Consider the following 16,560-nt stretch of genomic DNA (forward strand, 5'->3'; position numbering starts at 1 on the left):
TGATTTAGTTTCAATTTCTATACTGTCAATTGTGTTTGTGTCAGTAAGAAGAAGAGAGATACACAGCACAAAAGAACGCATGGAGAAGAGAAATTGAGAGAAGCTTTAATGAAAGAGGTGTATAAATTAGTAATACAATTCGAAAGGAAGATATAAAGAGTAAGAGAATGTGAAAAGATATTGATTTAAAGTGAGCGAAATTTGTCATGAAAGAAATGTATGATTCAGTGATAGAATTTGAAAGGAAAACTCAGATAAAGATTGCGAGAATATGAGAAGGTGATAAATGGAGAGAATGTTTTAATGAAAGGGGGTGAGATCATTTGAAGGAGGGGAAACGAGTGTGCATATAAGAAGATGATAATAATCCAGGTGCGGTAGAGCGTCTTACAAAATGTGAGGGGGGGGGGGCAAAAGGGGCACTTTCTGGAAACTTTAAAGTGGAAATATGCTTTTTAGACTTCGGTATTACCCCTACACTGTGATTACATTATCAGGGATGGTTTCAATGTTTGTGTATCTCTTTACATGGTCCAAGATACTGCTAAAGCATCATGCTTTGTAGTTGGGTGTGATGGTATGAATATATTTATTTGCGAGTGAGCCCAAGATCATGTGAGGTCGCTGTGCGAAAAACTACATTTTGAACTTCGCACTTTATTTGAAATATTGTTCAAACATATTGGTCAATAAATGATGAGTTAACATCTGAAAAGAAATTGGGGTGTGTTTATTCGTCCACAAATGTACTAGTCCTCACAAGACGGACCAAGCATATTGACCGGTCAATATGACCGGTAACGGAGGTCAACAAAGTTTGCTCGCTCGCTAGCCCGCCATCTCTTGACAACATTCAAATAGTCGCTTGATGCTCACGCTTGCAACATGGCGCTAGTTTGTTCAAGTAAGTACGAATTTCTTATAATTTACTCAGTGTAATGATGACTTTCGAATTAAATTTAAAAGGGAACTTTATAATATGAATTTCTTGGCTTCTTACTATGATATTGTTGTTGATGAAGCCGTTTGAAACGAAAAACTTGACATGAAATGTGTCGAGTTCTATTTGGCGCCTGTTATTTTTAGTCCCATCTGTTGACTTTTGTGTTTGCTTTGACATGTTGGTCTCGAGACTCTCGACTCTACTTGATCTTGTTGCATGTTGCTGCCACTTTAGGAAAATGCTTCAGCGCTTGTTCACAACTGTGACCATTTGGACCTGTGACTTCGGCGAGATATCTTCCACAATTGTTCAAATAACGCGTGATTTAATAGTCAATATCTTTCTTACCTGTTTGATGTTTTTGTGTCAATTTTCTTTTCTTTATTTGAGTTTTTTTCCTAAAAACAAAGACTTTGTTAGGCCTATACACTTTCTCACACTTGTCACAGGTGTCACAGCAAAATGCTGCACAATACAAGTGCATACTAATGGTGGATTTTGGGTGGGCGCGTGCGCCTGCGTGAAGACTGAAGTTAGCAACTGTAATCTCGGATCCTCATTAAATTTATGCAACGCAAGTAGATTTTCCAGGCTTGTCTAGTCTAATTCACATTATTATGAATTGATGATGATTATTACGGTTGTTAACTTCATGTCGGCATGCCAGCCACCCAAAATTCATGCGCTGATCCTACAGTCGGTCTCTGAAGTGCACATGTGCCCATCTCAGGTGTATTTTCAGAGCTATTCTGTGAATGTGATGAGCGTATTGGTCTGGTACAGACGCAATTTCGAGCTTCCGGGAAAATATCAAGAGTCTGAAAATAATGGGTTATTTGGCAAACTCGAAGCTGATGAAGTCGGCCTGAAGACTCTCTGCATTGTACTTGTAATATACAGTATACATTTATAAGGTTGAATTCCGATGCAGTAATACAACAGGTCATTTTGATATCTTTTGTTTTTCTCTTGCTTATCTTTAGTTTCCAATGAGTTGCCAGAGGTTCCTGTCGTGTCGCCAGCATCAGGGCGAGTCTTTGAGAAGCGGCTCATAGAGAAGTTCATCTCGGAGAATGGCAGTGATCCTGTCAATGGAGAACCTCTCTCTGAAGATCAGCTGATCGAGATCAAAGGTCAGTCCTAGTTTGTTTGTTTGATCGATTTCATTTCTGCGCTCAAAGAACAAATACAAGGTTATACATTTTACATAAGTATTACATACATAGCAAATCATGTCTAATAATATTATAGAATAACCATAATACAAAGCATACAAACAAGTATAACAGATACATGTATTTGTATATATTTTTCATTTAACTAAAGAGATAAATTTCAGAACGCAGGAGACCTCCATCGTGAGTGGTTAGGCTGGAAATAGATCGCTGCCTCGTGAAAAAAAGAAGAAAAGATTTAGCAAGTGATGTCATCTCTCACCTCTGTCTAAGTAACACATGAAGCTGTATATCGTTTCCTTTTTAGAATATGAGGAAAAGGGAGTTCTCGATATTAACTACTTTATATTTCTTGTGATGATGTCACATACAAACTTATTCAGTCTGTGCTTCACAAGTTTCCTTCATGATATTTCATTTATTCATACCCTGCATGTTCTGATGTTCATGATAAGTTAATATGTTAAGATGTAAAACATCAAGTTATCAAGATTTAATTTGTCATTGTAACAGTGTTTTATGGTAGCAAGGTCCAAATGATCCTAGATTTTGGTTGAGTAGATTTAAAGATCTCTCGTTTACATTTTCAAGAATCAAATAGAAATGCATATTCTGTAGATAGTCTATCAACTAGGTAATGAGAGCCGTAAATTAGTTTTATGTTGCTTTGATATCTAATGTATTTTGTCTACGATATTATCAATGTCTCGTTTATTTTCATCATCAATTTAATATACTTTCCATTCTAACAGTGAATCCATTGGTGAAGCCACGGCCACCGACGGCAACCAGCATTCCAGCGATCCTGAAGCTCCTCCAGGACGAGTGGGACGCCTGCATGCTGCACAGTTTCACGCTCCGTCAGCAGCTTCAGACGGCTCGTCAGGAGCTCTCTCACGCCCTCTATCAGCATGACGCAGCGTGCCGTGTCATTGCTAGGCTCACCAAAGAGGTGACTGCTGCCCGTGAAGGTATGGTGTGGGTGGTAGAGATTGATTTCCCACCTCTGCATTTTAATTTTGATCATTTTGTGATAGAAACCTAAATGTAAGCATACAAGTGCTGGATTCTTTCCCTCTTTGTTGAACTAATGTAATTCTTTTCACTGATTTATACCATATTATATCAAAGAAATACATCTTATGGAATAATTCACAGGAATGAAGAACAGTGTAGCTGTACTTAGCTTTGAAAAAGCTGTGGTAAGATCACATTAGGATACATGTAGGTCTTTAAAAAATATCGCCGCTAGAAAATCTTAATTTTACAATGACAATTCCATGAAAGCTCATGTGAACTGCATCCATGGTCTTATTTTAACTCGGTGAGTCAGTTGGTCGGTTGTATCAGAGTTGAATTTACATAAAGAGCAGGGCATTGTCATAGTCTTTAAGGGTATGAACAAATTGTATTGTGGATGTTGATATTGTCATCTTTTTAAGAAATATGGGTCGTTCTATGGGGTTGGGACAATTTTTGTGCCATACCAAAAGTGAGAAACTATGTCTCTTATCAACTGTAACAACGTTTGCTAAATTTGAGTTTAGCAAAAAAGCATAGCCAACTATGTTTAAAAGTACTCAAGCTTCATGGTTAATCAATTTTATAGACCCAAAGTTTATGTAATGTTCTATGAATATGATGTTGATGTAATGTTGGTAAAAAGAGAAATGTGTATCAAGCAAAGATTTTGAAGAGAAGCAACTGTAACAAGAATGATTCTGGCAGGGCATTGCCATATACATTCATTGCATACAAATCTTCAACAGATGAATTCATATTCCATGTGTAGTAGAAGATGTTATACCAACATTACATGGACATCGTCATATTTTTTGCTCCAACCCCATGGAATGACCCATATATAAAAAGATTGATAAACTTGTTGAACAACATCCACAACTTCCATGTTTATCCTTTTACACCTTATGATTCCAGCCTTGGCTACACTGAAGCCCCAAGCAGCACCAGGCATCGCACCGGGTGCAGCCATGCCCGCTGCTGTGGCTGTCCAACCCAGCTCCGTACCAGAGCCAATGGAGGCTGCTGAAGCCGGTCCTATGGGCATGACTGAGGATATCATACAAAAGGTATATCTATCTATCTAAGTATCTTCTCCCTGTTCAGAGGTTGATTGCAACATCTCTCCACTTCACTCTATCTTCTGCCTTTCTGGTGCACTCTTGCAGTTTTAGTCCACTCCAGTTCTTAACATTCTCTGCCCAGTTGATTCTGGGTCTCCCTCTCGGTCTAGTTCCTTCCACTCTTCCCTCCAATACATCCTTTAAGAGAATTTGGTGCCTTTTAACATGACCAAAGTATTTGATTTTTCTTTCCTTAACTAATCCTACAGAAGGTATAACAAGTCCTAAAGATTGCCAATTTTATTCCCCATTGCTTGGTCAAAGTTATAGGGTTGCTAGATCTGAAAACATCTCCCCATTCTTTCAGTGAATATCCAGAAGTTGAAAACATTTCATATGGGTAGTAGGCTTGTATCTGTGATGTGGTATAAAGTATCATTAATATTTTGTCATGTAAATCCACTGCAAACAAGCAACTGTTGTTTCCTACTAGTTTTTCTCATTGGTCAAAGTCATAGGGTTTCTAGATCAAAAATGGCCCCATGCTCTTTCTGTGATTACGCAGAGTTTAAAACTGGTCAGAAATTTGAATATTCATCCTGTAATGATCTACTGAGTATATGGTAATTGCAATAATGTGTCACCTGTCGTGTAAAGTATTGTCTTGTCCCTTTCTCGTCTCTGTTGGCAACCCCTTTTTCTTTCCTCTATTTTGTAGTTCCTTTTTGTAGTTACAGATTAGTTAATTTAATTACTCATTATTCCTAAGTTTCATTTGAGGTGTTCACACTTGTACAAGCATTGCTTTTTAGTCGACCCCTCTGTTTCCAACATGTATTTCTTAAATTTGTTTTAAATGCTTATAATTGATATGTAATCAGGGAAACATGAATAAATTTGAAATCTTGAAATTAGGAATAAGATTTCCTTTTGATTCCTTGAAGATGATAAGGACATTTCTGCACTATAATAGTTTGGATACTAATATCAGTAAAATTGATGTAAATCAATGGAGTGGAAAATTATGGATGATTTTGCTTTCATTGTTTTTTTAACCATGAAAAATGATTATAATATAATTATACTGATATATCTCCATTAAGAAAATAATTTTATCATATTGCAGACTCCCATCTTTTAAAAATATCTTATTGCACTTCTTTCAGTTGTATTGTTCCTGCTGGATTTACATTGCCTAAGACACCTCTTTAAAGGGATCGTTTAACAATGTTAAATCTGAGATACACGGCCCTGCGTGTTATCAGTGTCTGTAATATGGTGTAATATTGAAGCCCTAAAAAAATTGCGCTTCAAAATGATCAAGAAGTGCCTCAAAAAAGTAAAAATCTTTGAGTGACCGGTTTTACCATACTCGTTTTCCCCAATAGACTGTAGTGTTATGAAAACCGTCAGGCGAACGGTTTTCAAAATTTGTAATTCCAATCATAAATATCTTGATAATCAGGCAGGCGATCGGCTTGTAAAAGTCATGGGGTTCCTGACTGACCTAAAGGATTATAATTATCATTGCATCATGAGCTAAATCCAGAATTTTTTTTCAGAATCTGAGACAAAGTTACCGGATCTCTTTAATTTGTGCCCTTATAACATTTCCTCAAAACAGATTTATTATTTTTGTGTCATTTATTCTTTATCAACCCACTTACAGGAGTTCATGGTTGTGTAGATGTACTCAGAGCCTGGCATAAGAATCATTGCATTGCATATTTGTGTGCATCTTGCAGGATTACTGAAATAAAACTCGAGGTGTACCTAATACTAAGAAATGAATTTTTGATATCAAGAATTACCATTGCTTTACAAGAAATAGGAATAAATGTTAAAACGGCTTGCCATAAATACGCAGCAATACGCAAGCCAAATACGCAAAGGTGTGACTGAGGCATTAGATATATTGAGGCTTGTTAAGTTGTGCCCTTTAAAATATGATTGTATTTTCTCAAGCCCTATTTGGCTTTATTCACATCATTGTAATTACGTTTCCTAACAGTTGGAAGAGCTTGCCAATGTACTCACTGCTGAGTGGAAGAAGCGTTTTAATTTATATATTAATCAGATTTACGTTTGTGTCATATTATTGTCCTGGGTATTACATTTCCTAACAGTTGCAAAAGCTTGCCAAGTTTAAATATTCAATGTTGAGTGGAAGAAGTGCTTTAATTTATATATCATTACATTACATCATAATTCAGTAATATAATTTTCCTGGATGTTTGAATTTCCTCACTTCCAGTTGCAAGAGCGTGCCAACGTGCTCACCGCAGAGCGTAAGAAGCGTGGTAAGAAGGTTCCGGATGAACTGGCTCCATCTGAAGATATCAGGAACTACAGACCAAGAGCTTCTCATCCAGTGAGTTATTTTTCATTCTTGAAATAGATTTTGTTTCTTTTCTTTGCCTCATCAAAGGATTTATTAAGTATATATAATTTACATTCAAAGACACAATAATACAAATCAAACTTACATAATCACAAAAGCATCATTATTGGCATAACAAGGAATGAAATAAATTTTTGCTTTGTAAAGCATTTGAATCATTGTTGACATAAAAATTATACTGATAGTTTTGTTTCCCCACCCCCCCCCCCCCTTTCATTCATGAAATAGATAATCACAAGTTCAATAGTACTGTTTAGAAATGTCACTTGCAGATCTACTGCCGGAAATTGTTAATCCCATTTTCATTTTACCCTACCATTCATAAGGTATTAAGTGACATCTTTATATTTTAAATGCCTAAATTTAAAAATATACATATTGAAATTGTTCATCTTGCATTATACTGTATATCCTCCCCTTTATATCATCTTAGCAAGTGATATCATTTGACTAAAGATCTTTTTGTATACTAGGAATCTTCCTTTTTGGAGTATTTGATAATATATTCAAAAGTAAATGTTAAAACAAAGTTCTAAGGATTGTTAAATAAAGTCACATTTTTGTATTAACAAAATGTGCTTTCAAGAAGTTCCATAGATCTGTGTTTACATTCAAGAGGCATATTTTACTCTGTTAAATATTTTTAGTAAGTTACCAGAGTGTAGCTTGATGCATAATAATTTTGTACTTCTCATTTCTACATAGGGTCTGCACAGTGCCAGTATTCCTGGTATTTTGGCGCTTGATTTACAGGCATCTGATACATCCAAGGTTCTCACAGGTAAGTGATGATGATAAAAACTAACGGCAAACGCTAGTAATACAAAACTGATCGCAAATGTTTCCTGTAGTTAGCTTTTTTAACAGCCATTTTCATCTAGTTTTGTCTTATGTAGTATATAAAAGTGAATATTATTGTCTAATTCAGTTCTGGTCCATCAATAGAGCCCATTGAGTGTGACAAAAACAATCACCTACACAAATAAATTTGTGTATAGCTAAAATCAACTTTCAAAAACTTTATATAGCATTCTATAGGTTAGCAGTTAAGGTGTTTGAAGAAAATGAGGGATAATATGAAATGGCTCTTAAGAAACCCATCTCCGATTTGAGTTCCGTGTAATAATGCGAGATGTACGTGTGTGTGTGTCAACTAGTCTACCCAACAAGTCATTTGCTTGTTTACTGAGAGTATATTTTAACTACAATATTGCTTTGTAGAAATAATATTTGAAGCTCAAAATTTAAACACATCATAGCAACATATATCCTTTAATCAAGAGCAAAAATGTTAAAGTGATTGGTAGATTTTAATCCAATTTACTTCCATCATTTCTTGTAAACACTCAAATTGATTTGCTGAACTAGAATAATACTCCTCCAGCTTTGCTATATAAAACTTCACAAAATGTCTTCACCTATCTTTTCATTCTATACACATACTATGCTCTACGATGATAGACCCCCTGTCCACACACAACATTTTCAGTGATTAGGCGTGATTAGCTATATCGTTTCGCGATAGGTATACAGTTTTGCGATAGTTTTATGATGAAATGGTGTGTGTGGACGCTCACTAACGTTACGTCGTATAACGAAATGCAGGTTTGGGCATCGTTTCGAACTAGAACTCAATAAAGAATCATGCCTAATCACGGAAGGTGTTGTGTGTGGACGTAACTAGTGTAACTAGTGTAACTAACTGGGCGGGGCTTAACGTGACCTCGAGCGAAAGGAGACCAGACCTGTCATTTCCGCTTCCATTTCATGACCGCCGTAGCAAACTGCGCACCTATACAACATTTTGCTGTAGAGTTTCAGGATTACTTTCTTCTGTGTGTGGACATCCTGGAATTTATACGATGATTATTTATACAACTTTTTCTTGTGTGTGGACACTCTGAAATTTATACGATGATTCTTTATACGACGTTTCGTTATAGAGTTTCGGGATAACTTGTTTTGTGTGTGGACACGCTGAGATTGTGTTGACTACCGATTTCGAACCATTTTGTTTCCTTGTAGGAGGAGCTGACAGAAATGCTGTTGTGTTCAACAAGGATACGGAGCAAGTGACGGCCATCTTGAAAGGTCACACAAAGAAGGTCAACAATGTCATCTACCATCCTACAGAGGTACGATTTTAACAACAACAAAAATTAAAATTGAGAAACAGTTTGAAAGAAACGAAAGAATGTGCTTCTTGTCTCTCCCCTTCCCCTCCTATGACAGAGTTTACTCTTTTTTTGTGTGAGTCCTGTGATCATTAAAATTAGCTAATTAGAATTAGATCCTCTTTAGATCTGTACTTTCTGTGGGCAAGCTACAGCACCATACGTTTGCATATATGTCGTATTTCGGCAGAGAGAAAACTAATCTTGTAGCCTAGCTTGTGTGACATATTATTAAATATGATTGATAAGTCTGTTAGTTTTATGATTCAATATAATTCATAGACTGCATGATTTTAGGAGAATAGTTGGATATGAATATATTTTCTTTTAAAATGGAATCTAAAGCCTATCTGCACTAGTTAAGCCAGGAGGGATTAGACCTCCCTGTATATCTAATCGAATCATGCATAATTAAATCTTTAGATTAATCATGTAATTTATTGTATAATTGATTGTTGTAACGCGCATAGAGAATTTATTATTATGCGCTATATAAAAATTACCTTATTATTATGATTATTATTATTAACATAAAAAAGAGAGGACCATGGAGAACCAACGAGTAATGCTTAGGAATTGTTTGCTATATAGAGGGCACAAGTAGTGCAGTCCCGCTTAAAACTTGGTTTTCTTCAAGTTCATATATTTTCAATCAACCAATCTATTTTCTATCTCCTCGCAGGATGTGGTGTTCACTTCTTCGCCCGACGCCACCATCCGTATCTGGCTCACCCAGAATGGCTCCTGCTCCCAGGTGGTACGTGCTCACGATGCCGCTGTAACCGGTCTCAGCCTCCACGCCACCGGAGACTTCCTCCTTAGCTGCTCCGAGGATCGTCACTGGGCCTTCTCTGACATAACGACGGGACGCGTCCTCACCAAAGTCTCCGATGATTCTGTCGGCCATGGTAAGATGGGGATTAAATTGCTGGGAATATTGCCTTGTTTTTCGGTTGGAGTTGTATGTATTTTACTTCATAATTCTCGTTCGAGAATATACAATAATAATTTAATTTAATGATGAAGAGGGTCAAATTCTTTATAAAGTTTTCAATTTTTGTAAATGCTTATTGAAAAATCGATCAGAAGAGAATAGGGAGCAAGATTTTATGAATGGTGATATGGGATCTAATTCCTACGCAAATATATTTGTAGTTGTGATATTTTCATTTTCAGGGTCATGTGTTCCATCGTATAAACATAACTTTTATTTTCCTTGAAGAAGATAGCAATTTTGACAATTTTCTTTTATTTCAACAGAGGTATGTAGTTGGGGCTTGGGTAGTGAAAGAGTTTTTTGAGAAGATTTTAGAATTGGGGATACCGTGACAGCGAGTGATAGGGTTATAAGTGTAGTGTTTGGTCCAGAATTAAAGTAAGAAATTCAGGGGAGTGTTTCACAAAGACTAAGATCAACTATGGCAGGCCGTCATGCCACTGTTTGCAGAGTACTTTGCTCTCACCATTATGATCTTTAGATAATATTTTTTACTTCAATAATGAATTATCAAAATATGTAAATTCTGTAGATTTGCGACCATGGTTTGTACGTCCCTTGATAGACGAATGGCGAAAGCAAACGAGAGCATGAACAGTCTGCCATATTTAAGTCCAACTTAAAGTCCATCTTAGTCTTTGTAAAACATTTCCCTGTTTGTGTTAGAAATTAACTGCAGAGCAATTCTCCCAAGCGCATTTAAATTGTCGTACAATCATGATAGTTATGTTGAGGTTGACTGTATTCTGCTCATCTTCCAGCTCTGACCTGTGCCCAGTTCCATCCTGACGGTCTCATCTTTGGAACCGGAACCGCCGACAGCGTCATCAAGATCTGGGATCTCAAGGAGTGTACCAACGTGGCCAATTTCCCCGGCCACTCCGGTCCCGTCACCGCTCTGGCCTTCTCCGAGAACGGATACTACCTGGCCACGGCAGCCGACGATGCAATCGTCAAACTCTGGGATCTGCGCAAGCTGAAGAACTTCAAGAACATCACCCTAGATGACAACTACGAGGTTGGTGTTCATGATTGGTTTGTTTGACCAAACTTGTCATTAGCGACAAACGGCAGTTTTCATTATAAGCTACTGAAATCCTTGCTTCTGATTGATTATCAGGAGATTTGTCACTGATTTTTGTCATTTGTCATTGAAAAAAGGCTTTGTAAAACGCCCCGTTTGTCGAAAGCTGTGGGAAGAGCCTTTCCAGCTGGAAAGACATTAATAATGCAAATATTTATGAATATTCATATTCAGTAGCAGTATATTTAAACTTCTGGATTATTCATTACATTGTATACCTATTTTCTGTTTATTAGATAGACAGAAATGGAAGGATATATTTTTTTGAAAATATATATTTAAATTCCAAGAAAAATTTAGTTTGATTTTTAATAGAAGGTTGAATTCTGGTAAAGGTGAACTAAAAAAGTTAGCAATTTTCTTATTATCCCTATTTAGAAGAATTGCCTGATAGCTCTGTTACATTATAAGGATTTCTGTTGAACCGCTCCCCATATTCCAAAGATGAATAGAATAATTAGAGTTATTTGAGACTTTGGACTAATTATTTTTTAAATATTTATTTATTGCATTTTTATACAAGTTTGATTTTTGTTTTGTGTGTTGTTGTCAGTCTAGTGTTGGTCCCCTCTGTGTGGCTTAGTATGAGTGTATGTTATTTCATTTTGCCTGGCATTTTGAAGGGGAAGGTTTATAGCATCATGTACCTACGTGTGAAGATTGACAATGAATCTCATCAATCATTTGGAGTGGTTTGTGGTTTGATCTCGTCTTTCCGTGTCAAGTTGATACGCATCCTTCCATGAAGATGTCGAGTGCCATTCCGTTTGGAAATCGGTTAATCTTACTGGTACTACTTTTGATGCGGGCTATAATAATAATAATAAAACGTTACTTATAAAGCGCTTACCATGGAAGACTCTAAGCGCAAATAGGTTCCAGGTATAAACTTCTCCACTGGTGTAAATATCAAATCATAAAGATCACAAAAGACACAAAATTTCACAGAAAACGAGAGAGCACATAAGAGTGGTCGCTTGTAAGGCGCACCTCCACTTATATCTTTTGTTAGTTAGTTTGGTGCAATTTACCTTGAAATTATTTTAAATGATATTGGGAAATTTTAGATGCTAACTGTTTTGTTCAGTCTATGTAGATGATGGATATTTAATTCTACTTATTGATCTGGGAAAAGCACAGTATATAAATAATAATAATCTGGCCTTCGCAATTTTACCAGAGTTAACCGAATGCTTTTCCCCCTCGTCTTATTTGAATAATTCTGCTCGAAACTTTCTTATGATATTGTCTCTCATGAAAGTTGGCTAAAGGAAGCTGTATATATGAGAATCAATAAGCGTATCAGTGCAGTCAGTTCATAAATAATAATCAGCATTATATACAAGACAATTACTCTTCCTAAAAGGGTGCTACAAACTCCTCTTTTTCAAACAAGGTTTGAATGGAAATTTGAGGGTTCAAGTGCACTTGGTCCCTGTCGATACATGTTTCTCAATTTTTTATATTTTTTTTTATTTCTCTTCCATCTTAAGATCAAATCATTGACCTTCGACCAGAGCGGTTCGTACCTAGCCGTAGCAGGCACTGATCTACGAGTGTTCCTCTGCAAACAGTGGCAGGAGCTGGCTGTCTTTACAGGTATGTATGACACACTGGCTTCAAACTAAAATAAAGCCTGGGTTTTGGGGGAGGGGGGGGGGGGGAGGGGAGAGGGTGGTCTGCAGGCACTTTAAACAGTTCCATAAAGCCATTAGCCTAGCCTAACTTGGCCTGTGTGAATAGCAGCTATAGAATTGAACCCGCTGAGTACAGTCTCCATAGTCTACCATGCCCCATCCATTCATTTTTGGGTTATATATCATATTAACATAAGCATTATAACCATGTGCCATCCATTTATTTTTGTGTTATTACTCATTATAATTGACAATGGTTTGTCAATGGAGCCTGTATTTTCTAAAGAAGACTGACTTATGACTAGGTTTAAACCTTGGCTAATATGGACAAATTAGTCAGCTGAAGATTGTTCACGTTATATCTTGCTATAGGTGGAAGTAATGCCGTCATAAGTATGTTATTCTGATGTAGTATGTATCAGTACAAGGATAATTATAACCATGTCCCGTCTCCTCATTGTTGTGTTGTATATCATACTGATATAAGCATTATAACCATGTCCCACCCATTTATTTTTATGTTGTATATCATTCCAATATAAGCATTATAACCATGTCCCATCCATTCACTTTTGTGTTGTATATCATATCAACATAAGCATTATAACCATGTCCCACTTATTCATTTTTGTGTTGCAGATCACACCAGCATGACGACTGGAGTACGTTTTGGACAGCACTCATCATTCTTGGCATCCTCCAGCATGGATAGAAGTCTCAAGTTCTACAACCTATAAGCTACGTTCATACACATCACATTAAACACACCAACAGGACGTACTGGTATCTGTTACTACACAGTAAAACAGAGTTTCTTGCAGGATTATTTTATCATAAGAACAGTGCCCAGAATTGAAATCTAGTGTTCTATATGAAGTCTAATGTGAAGCCTCCATCAATCTGCCAAGCTAATACGTTATCCGTATGCTACTCTATACAGACGGATATTTGCTTGGAATATGTTATTCATTGTAATGGAAAAGAGGAGGATTTTGAAAAGAGATTCATTGTATCATTTCCTATTTTTATTACCACTAACTCTTGTTTCAATGTAAGAAATTATACATGTGTATAAAAAGGAAGCCAAGTTTTTTTGTAATATTGAATGAGTTAGGGGGTTCTTGATTGTCTCATGCTACAGTTTTTCTTTGGGGCTACTTGGTAAGGTAGAAACTGCTGCTCTTTTCAATTAAATGCTGGAAAAGCTTCCAAATTTGTGCCGTGTATCATACAGTTATAAAAGCTGGCCAACATACAGCTGTTCTCTTTCAAGTCGAGTATTACACGCTGCTTTGTTGAATCAAACGGTTTGGCTACATTTTATCACAAAAAACAATACTTTTTGTGCTTTGGTACAATTTGTTTCATTTTGGAGACCATCTTTATCCTTTAAAAAAATTATTAGAATAAAAAAATGTCTGAATCTCCCCAGTGTGTAGATAACAGTAGACATTATACACTTGTGCACGTGATAAAGATAAATTGCCTTCTTCATACTACAGTCTCTATCTGTTACGTAGGCTATTTCTAGGTAAAGCAAATATGGGGATATATGCTCTCATCAGCAGCAACATCTTCTGCACAGGTATGTTTGTGGATGGATCAAATACAATCTGCATACTATCAGCAAACATTTATTATGCTGGCTATAAACTGTACGTTGCCAATTTTCTTGTGAGTGAATGAGGTCAACTGAGTATCTTTCTTCGTTATAGGCAACTATGAAATAATATTGTGTATCTGTAAATATGAATTCAATGAGCTTTGGGTTTTTTTTTCAAGCCTTTTTCTAATCAATGTAGTTGATTGCCAATAATGTTGTACTACCTTGTATAATTAGCTTAGACATTTTTCTTTACTCGATAATTGTAAAATTATTTTTATATGATTGTAGTGACTTGCTTATCACTAGTACTTGTGTATTCTCATTCCAGCGCTACTTTACTAAAGTCATCTAAGATAATTGATTGAATTGCTCGGAGGAGGGAGCTGTATGTTTGTATATTTACTGATGAACAAATAAGATCATGCACTGTTCTTGTATTTCATCATCAAAATTTGAAATTTAAATTACATGGATACACCATGAAAAGTGATTGTTAACCATGTATCATTTTTAATAAAGTTGTTGAAAGATTATTGAAGATTCTAGCGCTTTTATAGATCACAACGATTTGCTCTTTTCTGCCGTGGGATTTAAAGGGCTGTGTCCATGTTGATGAGAAAATGACACCCAAAATGTTTTAGTTACAGGTCATGTAAAGATACATATATTGCTTTATCTTCTGGGGATATGCTAGACATTCATTCTTATATCTTATAATGAATTAGTTCGGTCAGATATTGAACACATTTCAAATGTTGATTGAAGCCGATGCGTATATCTATTTTTCTTGTGTTCAGATTGTTGTTTCTGTTATGTTTGTAAAATGAAAATAGTCTTGTGTTTTAAGAAAGAAACCAACATGACACAAGTCCACTGTTTTTACAGTTCCACAAAATTTGCTGCAGAACAGATTTGGTGTAATCCATGTTTCTGTTTTGGGGTAATCAGTTACCTAAAGAAAGGCAAAGAATCCGTACAAGTCAGTGATTTACGCTCTACTACGAAATATATGTAATGATGCAGAGCACATTTTACATAGTTTCACTTTAACTTTTTGTAGTTTGTGTAAAGACTTAATACCAGGGTGGTCGGTTTCTGTTAATTAAAGTCTCAGACAGCATACATTTAGGGGGGGGGGGGCTTAAAATATCAATTTTGATAGATTGTTGTGAAGGTGTATTGCTGACCTGAAGAAAAATGTTGTGTATATAAATTTTTGGATCCTAGTATTAATAAAGTGCATTTTCATTGACTTGCATCATTCAAACTCCAATATCCTAGATTGTTTGTTTCTGTTTATTGACATCCTCAGAAAGTCTTCTTTCCAGTTGGATTTTGCAAATTTGAAAGGTCCAAAAGAAAGAAACATCAAGCAAAATAATGAACAATAAGGCAATAAAGAGAATGTTTTGCATTTTAAAAAATTGCCTGTATGTAAAGAGAGAAATGCACAGGGAGAAATATCATTCACTGTTTTCAGAGTTAAATCTTTGATAATATGATTGAGTTTTGAATTTTCTAACCGTGTATTTGTATGTTAAATGGTACCTATGTATGTTTTAGATAAATAATTATATATTTCATAATGGCTATTTCCAGAGAAGGTAAATTTCAAAGTAACATCACGTGTCGGACCTTAGGAAAGAAACCCAAAATGCTGAAAACTCACACTTTTGAAAGTTACTATTCATTGACATGAAATTGTTTTAATACCAAAATTCAACCAAGAAATGAAAATGAAATTCACATCATAAATATAGTTATGTTACATTCATATAAAAAGAAACAAAATGTTATATACATTTAGTCCTGTTTACCGGAAGATTAAATACTGCTAATACAATAATAACAATTAAATATGTATAGCTAAAATATAGTCTCTTGGCTACTTCCATCATCAAATCTTCTTTCTAGAGTAACTGCTGTTAAAGGTAAAGACCAGTTATGGTCATGTGATTGCATTGTGAAAGAAACGTTGTGGAATCGATCAGAAAAGGTTGATCATCTAGCATATAAGTATTGGTGTGTACTGCAAGGTTCTGGAATCATCAAAATGATAAGAAATTTGGCCCAGTCTTCGTAAAGTTACAAGCACTGTACACAGAAAGATGTATATGGGACTATACGCACATGTGCACGACACGTGTGTTTATCTCTCACAGACCATGTAGATATACTAATTTACCAAATATATCAATTAGTAGGCGGATTCCCGGCAAAATTTTTATCATCATGTATTAGTCAAAACATATTCTTTCACATGATTGGTAATAAGAGCTTCCATTTCATTTATTGAAATTGGGGCGTTTGCAATACTGGTCTTTACCTTTAAAGATTGGTCACATTCTATAGGCCTGTCTTCATCAGCTCGAGTCGCTTCTTCGTCACCATATCGTAATGAATACACATGTTATTAATCAATATTCTAACTTCTGTCGGTGAAAACAAAACATAATTTG

General features: G+C 35.8%; 1 protein-coding gene across 1 annotated transcript; it reads left to right on the forward strand.

The window, feature by feature from the left end:
• Positions 1-850: 850 nt before the first annotated feature.
• LOC582924 (pre-mRNA-processing factor 19) lies at positions 851-15,374 on the forward strand. Its single transcript, XM_030975330.1, has 11 exons — positions 851-904; positions 1,927-2,076; positions 2,871-3,089; positions 4,057-4,208; positions 6,457-6,573; positions 7,309-7,384; positions 8,629-8,738; positions 9,460-9,685; positions 10,536-10,792; positions 12,352-12,457; positions 13,135-15,374. The coding sequence occupies exons 1-11, from the start codon at positions 886-888 to the stop codon at positions 13,230-13,232; spliced, it is 1,530 nt and encodes a 509-aa protein (XP_030831190.1). The 5' UTR covers positions 851-885; the 3' UTR covers positions 13,233-15,374.
• Positions 15,375-16,560: the final 1,186 nt, after the last annotated feature.

Source organism: Strongylocentrotus purpuratus, unplaced genomic scaffold (assembly GCF_000002235.5).
Source record: "Strongylocentrotus purpuratus isolate Spur 01 unplaced genomic scaffold, Spur_5.0 spur5_contig_867, whole genome shotgun sequence".
Taxonomy (NCBI): Eukaryota; Metazoa; Echinodermata; class Echinoidea; order Camarodonta; family Strongylocentrotidae; genus Strongylocentrotus; species Strongylocentrotus purpuratus.

Excerpts from the sequence above, each read along its gene's own strand:
- LOC582924 (XM_030975330.1), top strand. Across the intron at positions 3,090-4,056 it reads GGTGACTGCTGCCCGTGAAG|CCTTGGCTACACTGAAGCCC; the intron begins GTATGGTGTGGG and ends TTATGATTCCAG. Across the intron at positions 6,574-7,308 it reads GACCAAGAGCTTCTCATCCA|GGTCTGCACAGTGCCAGTAT; the intron begins GTGAGTTATTTT and ends ATTTCTACATAG.